General features: G+C 42.1%; 1 protein-coding gene across 3 annotated transcripts in view; it reads right to left on the bottom strand.

Moving 5' to 3' along the window:
* GABRA5 (gamma-aminobutyric acid type A receptor subunit alpha5) overlaps positions 1–22,575 on the bottom strand; it is a 152,869-nt gene that overhangs the window by 91,728 nt on the left and 38,566 nt on the right. For all 3 annotated transcript variants that reach the window (XM_049905846.1, XM_049905845.1, XM_049905847.1), the window contains exons 4-5: positions 21,240–21,307; positions 20,916–21,136 (exon numbers count right to left, since the gene is read on the bottom strand). In XM_049905846.1, coding sequence (XP_049761803.1) covers positions 20,916–21,136; positions 21,240–21,307 — 289 coding nt within the window. The remainder of the gene's footprint in view (positions 1–20,915; positions 21,137–21,239; positions 21,308–22,575) is intronic.

Here is a 22,575-nt window from a genome sequence, read left to right as displayed (position 1 = left end):
ACCAGGATTTGTTTTAACAACTCAGAAACTTTCTCATTTCATTGCTGCATCCTTCTTTTGGGAAGATGATAAGAAGGGCAGTGTTGTGGCATTTGGACAAGTAGATAGGATGTGACTGTGTGCTGCTGAGAAGGCTGAGCAAGGGCAGCCTAGCCACCAGCTGCATTTTCCAGGATGCAAGCATGTTGCTTACATTTAGGTGGGCCTTTCCTCACCGGGCAAAGAGGCATTTGTGTTCTGTATTCAGAACTTGACAGTGATTCTTTACCTTGAACTGCCAGTCAGTGTTATTCATCACTTGTTCCCATGATTGTGGTCTGGCCCTAAATCTCTTTCCACTTCACACTTCAAAATGCTCCATTTTCAATGACTGCAATCCATTTTGTGACCATTCATCCATTCCCACTAAGTGGTAGGTAAATAATCTAGAACTACCTGGAGTTTCTGTGACTCAGGAGGGGTGTCAGGTTTTTCTTGTTCTTGTTTAAAATAGTGACCTCAGGGCCGCCAATGCCTCAGTGACACCAACTTAGAATAAAAACAAACGAACAAATCTTCCACTGTCAAGTCGATTCCGACTCATAATGACCCCATAGGACAGAGTATAACTGCCCATTAGGGTTTCCAAGGAGCAGCTGGTGGATTTGAACTGCCAGCCTTTTGGTTAGCAGCTGTAGCTCTTAACCAGTATGTTTTTTTTTCAGAAACAGCAAGACAAAATGGGCACAAGAAGCCCCTGCATGGGCCAGGCCCATTCCCAGTGGATTCCCTACAAGTGGTGCTGACTGGCTACACCATAAAACTTATCACAGCTAAGGAACAGCTGCCCATAATGGGAATGGTGACACATTGAATGAGAAGTGAGACGAACAATCCACTCCCCTTATCGATAAAAACCAAATGAATTCTGAAACGTTAAAATCTTATTAATGGGTAACTTGTACTTCTGCCAAGTTTGTAAAGAAAGGGACACACCCTACATGTGAAATTAATACAGCTACCATAGTGGATTTGGAGTGGATGTTCACAGAATACAAGTCCACACAAGTGTGTGTCCACAGAAACACACATCCACAAAAGCATTTGTGGACAGAAGTATTCGTATGTAGAAACACATGTCACAGAAATGCGTGTCCATAGAAGCATTTGTACACAGAAGTGTGTGTTCACAGAAGCGTGGGCACAGCACTGCAGCTTTTCCTAGGTACCCACTTCAATTGCATCTCACCTGTCGGCTCTCTAGCTTTCTTACTTGAGAAGTGATGGAACAGAGGCTAAAATGGACAGTGAGGAAATCTACCTGAATCTGTTAAATTGTGATTGTTAAAAAGGGTGAAGGCTTCTGAATTCATGAGAAAAATTGTCTTACTCCACATGACTTCTACAAGATCTTTTGAAAAACTCTGCTTTGGCTACTTAGGAGTAATCAAGGAATTTTTGGTTCTTTTGGGATAATCATAACACATACATGCACCCATGGACACTCTGGATCCCTTAAAACAAACAAAAAAAAGAAAATCTACTCCAAATAGTTTGTAAGCCCCTTTAAGACATGGTGCAAAGGACTGATCAGAAGGCGCTGGATTCCAGGAGAAGTTGAGGTGGGGAATGTGTTAACCTTTTCATGGATGATTTTTAGTTTTTGTGATGATGCCATTTTTTTTTTTTCACTAATGGGTTGCATACTGAATCATTCTTTGTTGGTACTTTTCTATTATTTGAAAAAACGGGGTGCCCACTGCAAGTGGATCATAGTGGTACCGTGTTCCATGAAGTACATCGCAAATGCAGCACCACGGCCCAAGAAGTGCATTATACTATCTGGTTACACTTCAGCTATAAACTACCCTACTCAACTTTCGAAAAACATACAGGAAATACTAAACATTGTACTTGTTGCACATAAAATTCTTATTAGTTTGATTTAGAGTAGCCCATATCAGTACCATGTTCCATGAAACACATCACTCATGTGGTTCCTATTGGTACAATTGCCCAGGAAGCATAGAAAATGTGAGTGATAGGTAGTAATCATTAAAGGGTTATGGGTGGGAATGATGAATAAATTGATAATCTAGAAGTGGAGGGAAGAATGTACAATGAAAGGTAGGCAGGAAGAGAGGCCTTCATCCCTTGTATGAGGGGTGAGTGAGGTTTGCCAGCCTCATGCAGATCTGAACCCAGCCCTTGCTCACATGGTTAAAATTCACTCGCATGGCTGGGAACTGTGAAACAGTTTTTTTGTTTACATAAATTTACAACAACCTACATGACAGCTGCTATTTCTATTTCAGTATTACAAATGAAGAAGCTAAGGCACAAAGAAGCTAGGTAACTTCTTCAAAGTCACACATTGGTGGCAGAGACAGGACTCAAACCCAAGGAGAATAGTTCCAGAGCCTTCATGCAGAATGAATATTAGGGGAGAGAAAACAAGAGCACAGGAAGCCATCAAGTGACGGTTGCAGCAGTTCAAGAGGGAGGCAAGAGGCCTGGTTGAGGCAGATGAGGGCAGGACTTGAGGGGTAGGAGCTCTCTGGTGGCTGGAAGGAAGGGCCAGTGCCCTGGCATGAAGAAGTGATCAATAGGACCAGCTGGTTAAAGAAGAATCCAGGCAGTTACAAACTTGGGGCCGGGTTTCCCACATGAGAGAGATGTGCACAAGCAGATGTCCTATGGCTGGTGGGGACCCAGAACTACAGAGGGGCTTGAATATGTTTTCAGGCATTATAAGTCAACAGACAGTAGCTGGGTTCACAGAAACTAATGAATTTTCAGAGAAGAAGCCCAAGACTGAGACTAGAAAATAAAAGGTTGGAAGAATCTGAGATAGCCGGTTGGTCCTGGCTGTGCCTCTAGATCCTTATGGCTTTGGAAAGTACAAAATAGGGTAAAAACTTTAGTTACCTGACCTCCTGGGAAAATATATGGCAAAGCCCAGGTGGCTACAAATAAAAGGTCTCATCATTATCCTTAATGATAGGGGAAAGAACTAGTTCTGTTGAAGGAGATACTATGAGACCAGAGAATACAGTAAAATACATGTTTGTCCAAGAAGAACAATGAAGCTTTGGAAAGGGTCCATGCACTGGTTTTTGGAAGGAAAACTCAGGGGAGGCTGCAAATGACCAGGAGGAGAACACTGACAACATTGGACCAGTCTCTATAAATAGGTGACAATGAAAATGCAAGAGAATGAAGCTATGAGAGAATATGTGCTTGGGGCGAGGGGAGGCAGGTAAAAGCCCCTCCGAATGGGGTGCTGGCTGAGTAATGTGCGAGGGCTTTAAAGCATCATCTTATTTCTTGCTCAACAAGCTCAACTGGGACAGTTCCTAAGACTATTCTACGTTTAGAGGTGAGATCAGAGAGACTGAGCTTCTTTGGCAGGTCACACACCTAATGAAGCGGCAGATCCAGGATCCAAACCCAGGCTGTCTGATTCTGAGGCTGATGTTTCAGACACCTTGATAAAAAGCCACCTCCTTAAGAAGTGGAGTGTAGAAGGAAAAATTCAGTAGTTAGACAGAAACACGGTTTCCAGGAGGATTTGGATTCAGGTTTTCCCAAACTTTGCTACAGCTGCTGTCTTCCAGGTGTGATGGCATCTAGTCCAGCTTTCCTGTCTTTCTGTCCAAGCAAGCAGCACCTCCTAAACCATGATTCCTCACCTGTCCAAGGGGGCAGCGGTACCTACTCCAGACTTCTGGAGAGGAGAGGAGGTGTGTTAAGAACTGTGGAGCCTACATGGACAGAAAGCAGAGGTCCTTGCCCTAAAACATCCCAAAAGCCAAACCAAAAGTACTGGAGCCTTGCCCACCCACCCGTCAAGCACACACTTGCTCTAAGACTTTATACCGATGCCTTCTCCCATGGGTTTGCACATGCAATCCCAGATGTCTTGAACACACTTACAGCTCTACCCCTCACCCAAATGACTTCCCTGCTCCACTCTTACTCATCCTTCCAAACTCAGCTCAGATGTCACATCTGTGACCATCCCTGCCCTTCCTCCCAGCACCCTTTCTATCCCAAGCCATGGTCCTCAAGAAGGCAGGTGCTCCTCTCCTGCACTCAATGCTGTATTCCAATATGTCTGCCTCCATCTCAGTGTCTCCAAAAATTAGCACACAATTCTGTCCATGGATGGTGGTTGGTAAACGTCCAAATGAACTTTAAATTGATGAGGAAGCAAGTGGGGATAAAATGATGATGAAGTGAGGGGCTCAGTGCAGGATGGGGTGAAGACAGGACAGCTGGTCAGCTGCTTATTTATTTAAATTAACACAGGGTGATCAGCTGGCATGATTCTCTGTCTGCCCTCCCCCCTTTAATCCCCTAGTTTTCATCAGGAAATGATGAACACACATACCACCCCTCCCCCACACACACACAAACACACATACCCCCTCTCACATATGCTCCTCTCTAGCATGGACAGCCTCCGTAATAAAGACATTTACAAGCTCAGTCGTGCATCAAGGAAGGAAACCCGGAGAAGGGATGAACTTCACAAGTACTTGAAATTCCTGGTTCTCTGGAGCAGCATGTGACTCTTGCGCCTCAGGGGGCCAGAGGAGCCTCCTGGACCTGGTGGACTCACAAGGCTGGACTGTACCAAGGCCCTGCTGGAGAGCCTAGCATTTCTGCGTCCCCTCTCCCTGGGCAGTCCACACACAGGGGGAGGGTGAAGTCTGTTGCCCTTCAGCAGAGACTCACTGGCAACAACCTAGTTTGATGGCATGTTTGTGCTAGAGACCTTCATTCAAAGTCTCTGGGACTGCGCAAGTTCAGCACATTTAAAATGGATTCAACATTTCTCAGAGCCTCTCAAGAAAACCTGGCACTCTTCCAGCACTCATCCCTTCAAACAGTCGTTGTAGGAGGCAGCACCACTTTTGCAAGACAGACCTGAGAATCGTTCTCGACACCGCCCATACATCACCCCATTTCAATTCTGTCCACAAGTCTTGTCTATTCTGCTGCCAATATACCACTGTCTGCCACTTTCTTTCCAGCAGAGCCACCCTCATCTCAATTCCAGACGCTGGCAATCACCCTTAATAGCGCCTTGATTCCACTTGGGAATTCCAGATTCTTCCAAGTAATTTCTCCAAAGGCAGCAGACTCCTAAGCTTAAATCCCCTTAGTGGCTCCCCAGTGTACCCTAAAGACAAAGCTCCAAATCCTTACTAGACCCACAGGCTCCAGTTCCACTTTGATCTCACATGGCTCTCCTTCCTCCCCACACTGGCCTTTGCTAGCTCAGCTCCTTAAGTGCTGAGTTCCTGATGCCTGCTCCCACTCCTCCTCTGACCTGGCCATCCCGGCCTCCTCCGTCAGCCATAGATGCATGGTGACTCACTCAGGAAGTCTTTCCTGACCCCTGGTCCCCATGGCAACTTAAAGGGGCCTTCCTATTACTCTTCCTCATGTTCTTTTCGTTCTCTGTGTTATGTTAATGGACAATAGCATTTCCTATGCTCATGTTTAGTAATGTGTGTTTATTGACCTTATACCACCTTCATACCACTGCATGAAACATCATGGAAAAAAATTAGATTTAAATAGAAAAACCTAAGTTCGATGATAATAGATTAGCAACATTTATGTTCTTATTATCAGATATCTACTAAAATATTTATAATTGATTTGACTTTCCATGCTTTTAAAACACTTTAGAAAAAGTGCCCCCACTGAAAGATTGTAGCATAAATGCTTTAATTTCCCTCCAGCGTCTGAAGATTTCCAGGCCCTCTGACTCCCATTCCTTCCCACGTGTGATGCCAGAAAAGCAGCTGGGTACCAGTGGTGGCAATGAGGCATGCGCAACGACCACATAACCACCGAGGTTTTCTTTCGGGGCCAAGGGGGAAATGTGACTGCTAAGAAACATTTCTAGCTCTCTTAGGATCAGGCTAGATTTCCAACGGAACTTTCTGTGACAACATCAATGTCCTGTCTGTGCTGTCCAATGAGGTACCCACCAACCACATTTGGCCACTGACCACTTAGAATGTGGCTAGTACAAGTGGAGAAGTGAATTTTTTGTTTTATTTAACCTCAATTAATTTAAATCTAAATTGCCACATGTGCCTAGTGGCTATTGTATTAGACAGCACAGATACAGAAAAAAAGAAAAACAAACCACTCGTGATTCCAGGCCACCTGAGAGTTTCTAGGAGTGGGGGAACTGCTTCTTCTCCCATCTCCAGCACCACCAGGTTAAATTAAGGGATCTTCAAGGCGTTAGGCACAGCAGTGTGAGACCAGGGCTGACACTTATGACTATCTTAAACTCAGAGCGCAGGCAGACAACACATGAAACATGTCAGCATACCAAAGGGATCATTTTTAGCTGAAATTGCCAGCCTGGTTATTCGCTTTTCTATACACGAAGGAAGAGGAGGATCTTGTCTGGTAGCCCTTTTGGTGCTGGTTCCATTTTCAGGAGGCCTTTTCTTTATTTTTGTGCTACCAAAGGATTTCCCAGCTCAGAGGGAGCTCGGCAGAGCCCACAAGCTCCAGGGACCTGCTGACGTGTCTGCACAGGGACATCCTCCAGAAATGCAGCACTTCATTTCTCCTGAAAGTGTCTCTGTGAAATCAATGTTTTCTTTGGACCCGATACAACAGAGACACTCATGAACTATCTCTATCCCCTTCCCCCTAAATGCAATAGGGGTGATGCCACCTGGTGGAGATTCTCAGAATACAGCAATTGTGTTACACTTGCTTCTTACTAGATATTCTATTAAAATAAGTATAAGCGGTGGGATTTGGCCATTGGCTTGTGTCTATGGATTAAGTGATATGGATAAATTCGTACCTTCTTCCACTGCCTCATCTATGAAAGGGGTACTCAGCTATGAAAGAGGACCATATTCTTAGGGTTTTATTTGGATTAAACGAGTTTATATTTCTGAAGCACCTGGCTCATAATAAAGGCCATAGAAGTTCCTGAAAATGTATTAGCAAACCAGCTCAAGGAGCTCTTTCACTTCAGACACGCACCAAGTGCCTGGATCTTTGCACAGATAGGCCAGACTCAAACCGAGCCCCCTGCAGCAGCTGCCTGGAGCTTCCCATCCAAACCCTTCCCTCTGACCCCTCTGTCTGGACAGTTATGGGAGATCACCAGAGTTTCTTCAGAACTTTGTTGCAGAAGTGGCCCTTGGCTTGTAGGTGGCTCACTTCCATGCAGTCGCAGCCTGAGAGGGAAGCCCGATGCTGAAGACAGGCCAAGAGCCTTGCTTCTCTTTCCTTGGTCCTGAGAGTGTGTGGAGTTTCTGCAGGCTTAGGGCCTGGGGGAAAAACATGTGCTGATATGTCCCATTTGCAGAGGATAATAAGGTGGCCCTCTCTGTGTGCTGGAGTCCAAAAATTTGTTCTACAAACTAGAACATACAAGACTGAATTGACTGCAAGGCTGTAGACTAATAGCTTTAAAGGTAGACACAGAATAATTCCAGTCATGTTTTCAAAGCAAACATGAAAGAAGTATGTATTAAAATGTCCTCATTTGTATCCTATAAATGCAATTTTTTTTAGGATACAAATCTTCATACAACTGGCAGAAACCTAAGCACTGAGCAAGTTTGTGAAAGAAAAGTTCTCTAGGCCTTCTGTTTAAATCCTGTAAACTAAGGGCTGTGTAGTAAGATGGCTCAGTTTAAGGAAAGGTGGTATCAGGCATTCTGTCATTGCTTATTCCTTCCCAGACATGCACGAAGTTTCTTTTGAGTGCAGGTCAGGGGTCAGGCCCTGGGATTACACAGAGTATATGCAATAACAGACCACATGTATCCTACATGGTCCCTTCCAAACACAGCCTCAACAGGAAATACAGAACTTCAATGAGGAAGTAAAATGCAGTGTGGCAAAGGACCTGCCCAAGATTTGCCCAGGGGGCTGCAAAGCAAGGATAGGTGGTCAAGTCTGGGTGGTGGCTGGCATATGGAGAGCAGGGGTTACCAAGGAAGGCACCCTGGAGAAGCCTAAAGTTTTCAATCACTGAGCAGAAGCTGATGGACCATGTGAGCGAGGTCTAACAGAAGCCCAGCCTGGCAGACACAGACACAAAAGCAGTATTGTGTGATACAGGGGCCATTTCTCCAAATTTAGGAGCAAGGTTGGCCCTAAATAAAGCCAATAAGTGAGGAAGGGTGTCCTGTGAAACTTATTTCCCAAGAGGAACGAATAAGGCTGTTGTTACTACAAATTTTGAGGTGATGTTCTTTTGAACAGATTTATTGTTAATTATATCTCATCTGGCTAAGTTAAAAAACTGGCTAAGTTAGCTGATACTTAATCCTTACATTCAGATATAAAGTGTCAGGAAGGAAGTGATCAAGGCAATCTCTCCTCCAACTTTTGTTGGGGGGTGGGTGCTGAAATTAATACCATTATTCTAGAAGACAATTTGAAATGTGTGTCAAAATGCCTTATCTTTTGACCAATTCTTAAAACTTATCCTAAGGATATATTTATGTGCTTACATAAAAATTTATCTGTTGATTATATTGTTTACAACAGACACACACACAAAAAAACTAACAACATGGATTTATACTGCAAGGAACTATATAAAGTCAGGATATTCACATGAGGGAATGTGACAAATTATGAGATTTCGAATGGATATTTAACGGCATAGGATACGTCAATTTTTTTTTTTTTGCTTTGCTTTAAGTAAAAGTTTACAAATTAAGTCAGTCTCTCATACAAAAATTTATATACACCTTGCTATATACTCTTAGTTACTCTCCCCCTAATGAGACAGCACACTCCTTTTCTCCACCCTGTATTCCCTGTGTCCACTCAGCCAGTTTCTGTCTCCCTCTGCCTTCTCATCTCCCCTCCAGACAGGAGCTGCCCACATAGTCTCATGTGTCTACTTAGAAGCCAAGAAGCACACTCTTCACCAGTATCATGCGCTGTCTTATACTCCAATCCAATCCCTGTTTGAAGAGTTGGCTTTGGGAATGATTCCAGTATTGGGCTAACAGAAGGTCTGGGGACCATGAACTCCGGGGTCCTTCTATTCTCAGTCAGACCATTTAGTCTGGTCTTTTTACCAGAATTTGAGGTCTGCATCCCACTGCTCTCCTGCTCCCTCAGGGGTTCTCTGTTGTGTTCCCTGTCAGGGCAGTCATCAGTTACAGCCAGGCACCATCTAGCTCTTCTGGTCTCAAGCCGACGCAGTATCTGATTTTTGTGGCCCTTTCTGTCTCCTGAGCTCGTAATTACCTTGTGTCTTTGATGTTCTTCATTCTCCTTTGCTCCAGGTGGGTTGAGACCAATTGATGCATCTTAGATGGCCATTTGCTAGTGTTTAAGACCCCAGAGCCATTCTCCAAAGTGGGATGCAGAATGTTTTCTTAATAGATTTTATTATGCCAATTGACTTAGATGTCCCCTGAAACCATGGTCCCCAAACCCCCGCCCCTGCTACGCTGGCCTTCGAAGCATTAAGTTTATGCAGGAAACTTCTTTGCTTTTGGTTTAGTCCAGTTGTGCTGACCTCACTTGTATTGTGTGTTGTCTTTCCCTTCACCTAAAGTAGTTCTTGCCTGGTATCTTAATCAGTGATTACCTCTCTCCCTCCCTCCCTCCCCACTCTCATAACCATCAAAGAATATTTTCTTCTCTGTTTAAACTATTTCTTGACTTCTTGTAATAGTGGTCTCATATGATTTTTGTCCTTTTGCACCTGACTACTTTCACTCAGCGTAACGCCTTCCAGATACCTCCATGTTATGAAAGGTTTCATGGATCTTTGTTCTTTATCAATGCGTAGTAGCCCATTGTGTGAATATAGCATAATTTAACCATTCATCCGTTGATGGGCACCTTGGTTGTTTCCATCTTTTCACTATTGTAAACAGTGCTGCAATGAACATGGGTGTCCATGTATCTTTGATCAATTTTGAGTTAGTTTTCATGCATGGTGTGAGGTATAAGTCTTGTTTCATTCTTACGCAGTTATGCCAGCACCATTTGTTAAAGAGACTGTCTTTTCCCCATTTAACTGACTTTGGGCCTTTGTCAAATACCAGATGCTCATACGTGGATGGATTTATGTCTATATTACCCAAAGCAATCTATATATACAATGCAATTCTGATCCAGATTTCAACAATATTTTGTAATGAGATGGAGAAACAAATCACCAACTTTATATGGAAGGGAAAAAGGCCCCGGATAGGTAAAGCATCACTGAAAAAGAGAAAAAGAAATACAAAGCGGGAGTCCTCACACTACCTGATTTTAGAACCTGTTATACTGCCACAGTTTATGTCTGGATTCTCAACTGGTCTATGTGTCTGTTGTTGTACTAGTACCAGGCTATTCTGACTACTGTGGCGGTATACCAAAAACCAACAAACCCAGCGACCCTATAGGACAGGGTAGAACTGCCCCATAGAGTTTCCAAGGAGCGCCTGGCGGATTCGAACTGCTGACCCTTTGGTTAGCAGCTGTAGGTAGCACTTAACCACTACACCACCAGGGTTTCCCAACTGTGGCAGTATTGTTATACCGCCACAGTTTATGTCTGGATTCTCAACTGGTCTATGTGTCTGTTGTTGTACTAGTACCAGGCTATTCTGACTACTGTGGCGGTATACCAAAAACCAACAAACCCAGCGACCCTATAGGACAGGGTAGAACTGCCCCATAGAGTTTCCAAGGAGCGCCTGGCGGATTTGAACTGCCGACCCTTTGGTTAGCAGCCGTAGGTAGCACTTAACCACTACGCCACCAGGGTTTCCCAACTGTGGCAGTATAACAGGTTCTAAAATCAGGTAGTGTGAGGACTCCCACTTTGTATTTCTTTTTCTCTTTTTCAGTGATGCTTTACCTATCCGGGGCCTTTTTCCCTTCCATATAAAGTTGGTGATTTGTTTCTCCATCTCATTACAAAATGTTGAAATCTGGATCAGAAATGCATTGTATACATAGATTGCTTTGGGTAATATAGACATTTTTACAATGTTGAGTCTTCCTATCCATGAGCAAGGTATGTTTTTCCACTTATGTAGGTCTTTTTTGGATTCTTGCAGTAGTTTCTTGTAGTTTTCTTTCTACAGGTCTTTTACATCTCTGGTTAGATTTATACCTAAGTATTTTATCTTCTGGGGGGCTACTGTAAATGGTATTGATTTGGTGATTTCCTCTTTGATGTCCACTTTGTTGGTGTAGAGGAATCCAACTGACTTTTGTATGTTTATCTTCTATCCCAGTACTCTGCTGAACACTTTTATAAGTTTTAGTAGTTTTGTTGAGGATTCTTTAGGGTTTTCTGTGTATAAGATCATGTCATCTGCAAACAGAGATACTTTTACTTCTTCCTTACGAATCTGGGTGCCCTTTATTTCTTTATATAGCCTAATTGCTCTGGCTAGGACCTCCAGCACAATGTTGAATAAGAGTGGTGATAAAGGGCATACTTGTCTGGTTCCTGTTCTCAAGGGGAATGCTTTCAGACTTTCTCCATTTAGGATGATGTTGGCTGTTGGCTTTGTATAAATGGCCTTTATTATGTTGAGGAATTTTCCTTCTATTCCTATTTTGCCGAGAGTTTTTACCAGGAATGGGTGTTAAACTTTGTCAAATGCCTTTTCTGCATCAATTCATAAGATCATGTGGTTCTTATCTTTTGTCTCATTTATATGATGGATTACATTGATTGTTTTTCTAATGTTGAACCATCCCTGCATACTTGGTATGAATCTCGCTTGGACATGGTGAATTATTTTTTTTGCTATGTTGTTGAATTCTATTGGCTAGAATTTTGTTCAGGATTTTTTCATCTAAGTTCATGGGGATATAGGTCTGCAATTTTCTTTCTTTTTTTTTTTTTTTTTTTTGTGGTGTCTTTACCTGGTTTTGGTATCAAGTATATGCTGGCTTTACAGAATGAGTTTGAGAGTATTCCATCCTTTTCTAAGCTCTGAAATACCTTTAGTAGTGGTGTTAACTCTTCTCTTAAAGTTTGGTAGAGCTCTGCAGTGAAGCCGTCTGGGCCGCGACTTTTTTTGGTTGGGAGTTTTTTTTATTACCTTCTCAATGTTTTCTTTTGTTATGGGTTTATTTAGTTGTTCTACCTCTGTGTGTGGTAGTTTAATTAGGTTAGTGTGTTTCTATAAATTCATTCATTTCTTCTAGGTTTTCAAATTTGTTAGAGTACAATTTTTTGTAGTAATCTGTTTCTTTTAATTTCAGTTGGGTCTGTTGTGATATCGGCCGTCTCATTTCTTATTCGGGTTATTTCCTTCCTCTCCTGTTTTTCTTCTGTCAATTTGGCCAATGCTTTATCAATTTTGTTAATTTTTTCAAAGAGCCAGCTTTTGGTCATGTTAATTGGTCATGTTAATTCTTCCAATTCTGTTCCTGTTCCCTAGTTCATTTAATTCTGCTCTGATTTTTATTATTTGTTCTCTTTTGGTGGCTGAGGGTTCCTTTTGTTGCTCTCTTTCTATTTGTTCAAGTTGTAGGGATAATTCTTTGATTTTGGCCCTTTCTTCTTTCTGGATGTGTGCATTTATTGATATAAACTGACCTCTAAGCACTGCTTTCTCTGTGTCCCAAAGGTTCTCATAAGAAGTGTTTTCATTCTCATCGGATTCTATGAATTTCTTTATTCCATCCTTAACGTCTTCTGTAACCCAGTCGTTTTTGAACAGGGTATTGTTCAGTTTCCAAGTGTTTGATTTCTTTTCCCTGCTTTTCTGTTGATTTCTACTTTTATGGCCTTATGGTCAGAAAAAATGCTTTGTAATATTTCAATATTTTGGATTCCGTTAAGGCTTACTTTATAACCTGATATGTGGTCTATTCTAGAGAATGTTCCATGTGTGCTGGAAAACAAATTATACTGGGCTGCTGTTGGGTGGAGTTTTCTGTATATGCCTACGAGGTCAAGTTGGTTGATTGTGGCATTTAGATCTTCCATGTCTTTATTGAGCTTCTTTCTGGATGTTCTGTCCTTCACCAAAAGCGGTGTGTTGAAGTCTCCTACTATTACTGTCGAGCTGTCTATCTCACTTTTCAGTGCTGTTAGAGTTTGTTTTATGTATCTTGAAGCCCTGTAATTGGGTAAATAAATATTTAATGTGGTTATATCCTCCTGGTATATTGTCCCTTTAGTCATTATACAGTGTCCTTCCTTATCCTTTGTGGTAGATTTAACTTTAAAGTCTATTTTGTCAGAAATTAATATTGCCACTCCTGCTCTTTTTTAATTGTTGTTTGCTTGAAATATTTTTTTCCATCCTTTGAGTTTTAGTTTGTTTCTGTCTTTAAGTCCAAGGTGTGTCTCTTGTAGGCAGCGTATAGGCGGATCGAGTTTTTTAATCCATTCTGCCACTCTCTGTGTCTTTATTGGTGCATTTAGTCCATTTACATGCAGCATAATTACGGATAGGTTATGAGTTTAGTGCTGTCATTTTGATGTCTTTTTTTGTGTGTTGTTGACAGTTTCTTTTTCCCACTTAATTTTTCCAGCTGAGTGGTTCATATAGCGTCTTTTCCTCTTATTCATTGTTTTTTATTTTGTTTTTGCTTGGTCTTTATTTTTTCTTGTATTTTATTTTGATGAGTAGGATTGTTAGTCTCCTTTCTGGGTGCCTTAATATTTACCCCTATTTTTCTAAGTTTAAACCTAACTTCCATTTTTTTATATCGCCTTGACTTCTTCTCCATATGAAAAGATCTATGACTACATTTTTTAGTCCCTCTTTATTGTTTTAATGTTGTTATCTTTTACATAATGACATCACTGTTTCCCTGTTTTAAACGTTTTATTATTTTGATTTATTTTTGTGAGTTCCCTATCTGGGTTGACATCTGGTTGCTCTGTCCTGTGTTCTTGTCTTGGATTGATATCTGATACTGTTGATTTTCTAACCAGAGAACTCCCTTTAGTATTTCTTGTGGTTTTGATTTGTTTTTCACAAATTCCCTAAACTTCTGTTTATCTGGAAATGTCCTAACTTTGCCTTCATACTTGAGAGACCGTTTTGCTGGATATATGATTCTTGGCTGGGAACTTTTTTCATTCAATGCTTTATATAAGTCACCCCATTGCCTTCTTGCTTGCATGGTTTCTTCTGAGTAGTCCAAGCTTATTCTTATTGACACTCCTTTGTAGGTGACTTTTTGTTTATCCCTAGCCCCTCTTAAAATTCTCTTTATCTTTGGTTTTGGCAAGTTTGATTATAATATGTCTTGGTGACTTTCTTTTTAGATCTACCTTACGTGGAGTTCAATCACCATCTTGGATAGATATTTTCTCATCTTTCACGATATCAGGGAAGTTTTCTGCCAACAAATCTTCAACAATTCTTTCTGTATTTTCTGTCATCCCTCCGTGTTCTGGTACTCCAATCACTCGTAGGTTATTTCTCTTGATGGAGTCCCACATGATTCTTAGGGTTTCTTCATTTTTTTTTTTTAATTCTTTTACCTGATTTTTCTTCAAATATATTGATGCCAAGTGCTTATCTTCAAGCTCACCAATTCTGCCTTCCACTTGCTCAATTCTGCCTCTTTGACTTTCTATTAAGTTGTCTACTTCTGTAATTTTATTGTTAATCTCCTGAATTTCTGATTGCTGTCTCTCTATGGATTCTTGCAGCTTATTAAATTTTTTATTATGTTATTGAATAACCTTTTTTATTTCTTCAACTGCTTTATCTGTGTATTCCTATGCTTGTTCTGCATTTTGCCTTATCTCCTTTCGGATGTCTTGAAGAGTTCTGTATATTAATCTTTTGTATTCTTTGTATTCTACATCTGGTAATTCCAGGAAGACGTCTTCATCCAGAAGAATCCTTGATTCTTTGTTTTCAGAGCTTGTTGAAGCAATTATGGTCTGTTTCTTTATGTGATTTGATATTGAGTGTTGTCTCCTAGCCATCTATAAGTTATTTATTAGTTTATTTTATGTTTGCTTACTGTATCCTAGCTTCTTGTTTTGTTTTGATATGCACAAATAGGCTGCTTGAGTGAGCCAGCTTGATTATTTTTGCCTTTGATGCCCTAACATCTTGTCACCAGATGGCTAGAGCTGTTTCCAGGTATATGAGCTTAGGAGCTCATTCACTTTTCTTGAATGGATTCAGCTCAGGTGTCCAGGTAATTGGTCATCAAGTGTGTGGTACAGGCTCTGTCTTACAGTCTTAGTGGGGCAGGGATATTGGTGTAGGCACAGGTATGTGGTTGCAGCAGGGGGTCACACTCTGAACAAGGCAGGGGGCTGACAACCATCCCTTGAGTGTCTGTGATAAAAGCACATCCCTGTTCCCTAGAGTGCAGAGAGTGGGTTCTCCAGATGGATCATGGGCACCCGATGCTTTTGGTTTTAAGGGCTGGGCAGTACCACTTATCCTTGGACCCTTGTCACAGGTGGCTAGGTGACGTGGCTGCAGCCACCAATCCTTAGGCCCCTGATGTGGGTATGTGAGGGCCCTGTTTAATAGGCAATGAGATGTCAAACATCAAACTCCCACCTCTCCACCGCACAGCTGAAACAGTTGCAGTCTGCCAACAAGGGCCAATTCTCCTGAAATAGGCCCACACAGGTACATGAAGGGGTAAAAGGTATTCAAAGTCCATGGACCATTTGGGCCTGGACAGGAGCCACTTCTGTCCTGAGCTCCCCAGCTTAGTGGAGCTGGCAGATTATCTTTCCCCTCAGTTATTAATTTATCCCTTCTCCAAGGCCAGGAGAATGGCTCCAGGCGTGCAGCAGAACCTATCTCAGGCCCAGGGAAATCAACAGCCACTGAAGCCAGCGTGGGGATGGGGGCACAGTAAGATAAAATCAAGTACTTAGTTTTCGCCAAGAGAGCCACTCTTCACTGGTTCCGGAGATGTGAGTAGACTGTATGGCTTGCTATTTCTCCCTGCAGAAACTGCATCCCGAATGCTACCACCAGCCCCACTGCGGTCACCCCAGGGGATATTGCCTGAGGGGTGCCAGCTCCTGCTGCATCAGGTCGAGCAACTCCTTGTCACTTCTGAACCACCTCTCCCTCCCCTGCCACTCGGTCTGTTTTCTAACTTTGCCTCTGATGCTCAGGGCTCCTAGCTTGTCATATATATAATCGTTTCATTTGTTTTCTGGGCAGGGGGGTTAGTTGTAAAAGGGATCACCGGAAGCATCTGACTACTCTGCCATCTTGGCCCTGCCTCAATGTCAATATTTTCGATATATTTTAAGTTAAAAAGTTACTTACAAAACATTTTTCAGAGAAGAGAGTGCTCAAAATCTATATGAGAGCATTTGTACACATACACACAGCTGGCACACACACAGAACTCATACATACAGATATATATATGGGTATCAACACACATGCATACATACATACATGACAGAAACCAAATCAAACTTCTTGTCTTTGAGTTGATTCTAACTCATAGTGACCCTGTACATGACACACATCAAAATACAAATACTGATTTTCTTTGGTCTTGGTCTTGTCAAAACTATATTCTACGCTTTGTGATTTTCCTTGTTTTTCAAATTTTTTATTAAATTTTATTTTTGTTATTATAAAAGAAATGTTCCACCAAAAATTGCAAGATTTAGTCAATATAACTGGCAGTGTCATGAAAGAAGTTTTTAACTAGACACTGGTACGTATGTATATGTGTGTATACATACATAAGTACACACACATACAAAGGCACCCATATCTAGTGTGTGTGTGTGTGTGTGTGTATAAAATCTATCTATCCTTTCCTTTCAATAAATCACTTATTATACTCTGTGGGTGCTGCCAGTTATGACACTATGAAAAATGTGACAACACTTCCTCCCAGTGGTCATCCAAGGAACATGTGCATTACTAACTCAGACCCCCCAGTGACACTGCATTGGAAGAAAAACACTGTAGCTCTACAAGGTCAAAGTAAAACGAGCAAGGACTCATGACTACTAAATTAGAGAGTCAGGACTTAAATTTAAGTTTTCCCAGTCTTCAAATCCATGCTCTTTTCGCTACATGATATTTCGTCAATTCAAAGTAGTGTTTTGCACTAATAATGAAAATCTAAAAGGAGTATAAATAAAAATATGCCCTTTTCAAAGTAAAAACAATGTAAGAGAATAGATATCTTGCAAAATAGACACAGTATAGAGTGTCTGTGCAATGCACTGTTTGTCTAGTGTTTTTTTTATTAAGTTCAGTGGATTCTAGCACCCCAAAGAGTAAAACTGTCAACATTCTGAAATGTTTGCACGGATCTTTCTATTACACAGACAAGAAATCTATGATCAAGGGAAGCTTGGATGCAAGCAGTTTTCTCAGAGAGGCAGGAATGTACAGGGAAGCCCTGATTTCTAATAAGTTCTTCCTTGCCTGTTTTAGTATCCCATATGGGAGGCTTGGAGGAGACTTCCTTTTCAGCCAGGTGTACAATCACAGGGCATATCCCTGGGGTGGTTCTCACCCTGCCTCCTCACAGAGTTTGTACTTTCAGAGGGTTTGTAGGTATTATTTCCCAGCTCACTTTCTCTTAAAGGAAATACATGGTAAGAATGGCTTGGTCCCTGGGAAACGGGGCTGCCTAGAGGAGGCTATCTGTCACCACTTGAAGTGCATGTCAGGGAGTGGGATCACCCCACACTACTCAGTGCTGGCTACAGGTTCTGTGAAGAACACAACTGATGGTCATCAGGTCCAGTCTCTGGACTCAGTACTTGTATCTCTTGAGTAAAGAAAGGACCTGGGACCGCTCAGCTCAGTTTCCCTTTGAGGTAACTGGCCATCTTCCTAATGTCTGGAGTGCAGCTCTAGGGACAGCTCTAAAATGCACCACTCACTCTGTTTACCAAAGATCACCATCAAGGAAACTACTCGGTACTTCATGAAGTGTCCTCCCCTGGAGCACCCAAAGGAACATGGGGTTGCCATGATTCAGAATCCACTCAACAGCAACTGACAGCAACAATGATTAGAGGGCTTCTTTTCAACCCTTCCACTATTCTTAGCCCTTCAACATACGTATGCCTCCACAACAAATATGTTTGCTTTTCTCTTTGGAATCAGGAAGAGTTGGGCTTCTCCTGAGCAGTTGGTGGACTTTTGCCTTCAGACTCTGTAAAGGGAAGACTGACTGGCTAGTAGAAGGTTAATCAGAACTGAAAACATAGACTTGCCCCAGGCAAGGGCCTACAACTATGTGGCAGATATTTTGGAACCAAATGTCACCAGTGGCTTGGTTTCCCTTGGCCTCTTTTGAGTCACCTAATCAAAGAATTCCATCTTGCTCAATTCTGTGTATCTTTGAGTACTACTTTAAATTATTTCTGGAGCATGGTGGAGAACAAACATAAATAAATCTATCTATTATGTACAATAATAATCTCAATGTAGTAAATTTCAGAGCTATATTTTTTCAAACATTTCCAGGTCTTAGGTTAAAAGCATATTACATGAATCCAAGTTTGTTCTATATTTTGTGTTTCATCTTTAAAAAGTCGACCTAATTAACATTAAATCTAGAGCAAAAAAAAAAAGGAAAAAAACTTTTAATATACAGTAGTTCTATTTGAATATTCTACCTAATTTTTTATTTTATATTCCTTCTCACGTTTGCTATCATAAGTGATATCTTAATGGACATCTCTGCATAAAGCTTAGTCTACAGTCCTAATCATTTCCTTAAGACACATTCTGCACGGGAATTACTGGGTCAAAGTGTGTCACCAGTGTTACAAGACCCTGAAGCACTCAATGATGGGTGAGAGAGTAGGCCACTCACCTTGTAATTACTATTTTCACTAGTAATTAGCATTATCATTTCACCATCTTTGCTAATAAGTAAAAAGTTATCACATTTTAATTCCTAACACTTTCAAGTGGGACTATTTCCACCTTTCAAATGCTGTATAGGACTGAAAAAGGCTCACTGTCAATGCTGTGCTCATTAGCAGACTCTCTTGGCATAAACAACCGCTGATTACTACAGACAACTTGCTCTGGTTCCCACCAGCTTCCTCCTGGGCCTGGCACTTTGACAAGTATAATGCCAAGGCCATTAGATATCTGGTAGTGCTGCATCCCTCACACTTGCAACTGTGGTGGATTAAACATGGGAAGTGCTCAGACCCAAGCTCAAATTCCTATTGCTCCTCTTCCTAGCTGTGTGACCCAGGCTGATTCCCTGATGCCTCTGTGCCTCAATTCCTTTATCCCTTAATGGTGACAGTGGCAGCAAGCTAGCAGGGCTGCTGGTGAAGGTGCCTGGTGCACAGATCCTCAGTGAGAGGTTCCTGTCTCGCCTCTCCTCATTCTAAAACAATGGGCCACACTCAACCCCATTTAAGCACAAATGCACCAGGAGATAGTTAGCACCCCCACTGTCCTCTAAAAGTGAAGCTATATGTTTTATGATATATTTTTAGACTTTGGACCTAACTAGGGATAGGAACCATGTGTGATTCAAGAATAATAAAGTGATGGGGACTGAAGGTACTTTTATTCTATGAACAGAATGTAGTCACATGGCAGGCCCACTGGGCTTCCTCACAATAATTGAATTATGTTATTCCTGCCAACCCCGTGTGGTTCCCTGATGCAACCCATGGCCAAGAGCCCTGTCTGCATACCTTCTCTCTGCCCACACAGCTAAGTACATTGCATTTGATTCATGTCTCTGGCTGCCTTTTGGAGGTGCAAACGGTTAAGTGCTCGACTACTAACCAAAGGGTTGGCAGTCAAACCTATCCAGAGGCACCTTGCAAGACAGACCTGGCAATCTGCTTCCAAAATATCACAATCTTGAAAACCGTTTAGAGTGCAGTTCTATTCTGCACACATGGGTTGCCATGATTCGGAATCCACTCAACAGCAACTGACAGCAACAATGATTAGAGGGCTTCCTTTCAACTCTTCCACTATTCTTAGCCCTTGAACATACATATGTCTCCACAATAGGAGGGCACTGCCCAGGGAATGTGGTGCTCCTCATTCATGTCTCCATCTATGGGCAGAGCACATTATCAATCCAGGGATCCAATGCCAAGATGTCAGAGGACTGCTCCTCAGTGTTGCTCACCAGGCTATTATAAGAGGAGTCCAATCTTGTATCACATGTCTGGGACACTTGCCAAAGTGGTCCTCAAATGTACATTAGGAAACATAGTCTTCAAAGATGGCAGCATCAATATTATTTTCCACTAGGGTTACTTCTTTTCAATCTAAACTTTATTTTTAGAGTAATTATTTTATAGAATTTTGAAGGGGCAAATTCCAATAACACATAATTTACATAAATGCATGCATATATATTTGGCTTTAGTGTCTTTGGCTTGTTTTTTTAATCTTTTCTGAAGTCTCCATAGGCCCACCACAGAACTGAAAAGCTAGAGAGGAGATATTCTCACTGGTCAATTTATTGATTTACTCAGAAGCAATGAATAATTCAGAGTGATTAAGTAAAAATACTGAAATTTAACCTCAACCATTGGGATGTTATCAAAGCATACGAGAAATGGGCTTTTAAAATTCAAAAGGTTGCACAACTGCAACAAAAAGGGTTTTCCTTAGATAAATTTGAAAAATGGAATTTCCCTATTAGCTGTGCTAATAGCATCCAAAGAAGCTCTTGATCTTGAACCAAGCAAATATAAATAACAAAAACTATGTACTTCTAGTAGCCCAGGGAAACAACCTACATTAGCAAAGGCAAGTCAAAAGGTAAAAAGTGTACTGCCGTCCATAAGTACGACACCTTCCGTGCCCCTCCGCCTGATGGAATCCTCAAACCCAATTAAGCCTGGTTCAGGCTGCCAGGTCCTTGCTGCTGGTAGGGATGGATTTGAGGCTACTTCCCTGTGAGGCCTTGGGCTCAGGCCACTGGGACACACCAGGACACACAGAGCCCCTCCCCCTTGTCATTACCGCATGGTGTAGAGCAGCGTGCCATCGTCCTCCAGCCGCAGCAACTTGTTGGGCGTTGTCATGTTGTGCGCAATGGACTTCTTCCCATTGTGGAAGAATGTGTCTGGGGTCCAGATTTTGCTGGCGAGAAGGTTGTTGAGAGGGAGACGCTGCATTGGCCCTTTGAACTGAAGTCTTTCATCTTTCCAGCTTTGTCGGAAAAACACATCTATGGTATATTCCTAATGCAAAGGGAGGCACTGGTTATGGTGAGTGGAAGAGGTCCTTTGCGAAGCCGCTCATGTTTACTTAAAATTAGGGTATGGGGCCAGCCCAGGGACCTACCATTTCTGTGTCAGACACGGGGCCAAAGCTGGTGACGTAGATGTCGGTCCTCACCTGAGTGATTCGCTCTGAAATATAAAAGACAGGGCCCCCGCCCGTCGCTGAGCACACAGTGAACACACGGCTGCCAGGCACACAGTGAAAACATGGTGAGCATTTACCTTCTCATTCTGTGAGCACACTTCACTCTTTGCACCCAGAGGGCTTCTATAATGCCTGGGTAAACTTGGACAACGGACAAATCCTACACAAAACCAATGGCTCCACACTATAACATCACATAAAATGCTCATAACATAAATAAGCTGTCTGGCCCTCATTATTATTTCTGCACCCTTCAGGAGTGGCCATAAACAAACATGGGTTGGGTTCTGGTGTGTGACTCTGGGTGACTTTCATAAACACCTGTGCTTCAGTTTCTCATCTATAAACTTGGAACGTATTACCAGCCTCAGCGTGTGACCCTGTTTTTCCATAAACCGGAGCTTTAAAAAGGTATAGATGATTTAGGAGGAGGAGAGGAGAAGGACTCTGAAGGCATCTCCAATCAAAAGGCCAATCAAAACTACAGACGCCAGGTGGTCTGGGGGAAAGGATGTACGAGAAAAGCATTCACCATGGGCCCTGGGGCAGGGATGGCTGGGGAAGGGAGGTTCACTCTACCTTATATAGTGTTTTGTATTTTGCATAAAACTATCGAAAAACACGTATAAAGCAATAAGAATTATTAATAATACTGGGGAAAAATTGTGTGTTCCATGGAAAATCCCAAGGCCACGATAAAGCTTCTGGTCTCAAAAGCAGGGCTGATATTTAGACTGCATTAGTGCCTACACTAAACCCGCTGCCGTCAGCTGCTATAAGATGACTTATAAAAAAAATAGCACCCTATAAGTCAGAGAACTGCCCCATAGGGTTTCCAAGGAGTGGCTGGTGGATTCGAACCACCAACCTTTTGGTTAGCAGCTGAGCTCTTAACCACTGCGCCACCAGAGCTCCAACTTAAAAAAAAAAAATTGCCGTCTATTCCGACTCATAGTGACTCTATGGGACAGAGTAGAACTGCCCCATGGAGCTTCTAAGGAATGTCTGGTGGATTCGAACTGCTAACCTTTTGGTTAGCAGCTATAGCACTCAACCACTATGCCACCAGGGTTTCTAGAGCTCCAACTAAATACTGCAAATTGCTCAATGGTATTGTCATGGTCCAGAGCAGCCCATGAGTGCTGCAATTCCATATTTGTGTGGTGCGTGTCTGAATGTGTGTATGTGTTTCTACAATGCTCGTTTGTTTCTATGCCTGCCCCCATTCCCAGCCCATTTGCTCCTGTAGGAT

This window comes from Elephas maximus, chromosome 13, assembly GCF_024166365.1.
Source record: "Elephas maximus indicus isolate mEleMax1 chromosome 13, mEleMax1 primary haplotype, whole genome shotgun sequence".
Taxonomy (NCBI): domain Eukaryota; kingdom Metazoa; phylum Chordata; class Mammalia; order Proboscidea; family Elephantidae; genus Elephas; species Elephas maximus.
The sequence above is the reverse complement of the archived record's forward strand: the minus strand, read 5'-3'. Positions and strand labels throughout refer to the sequence as shown.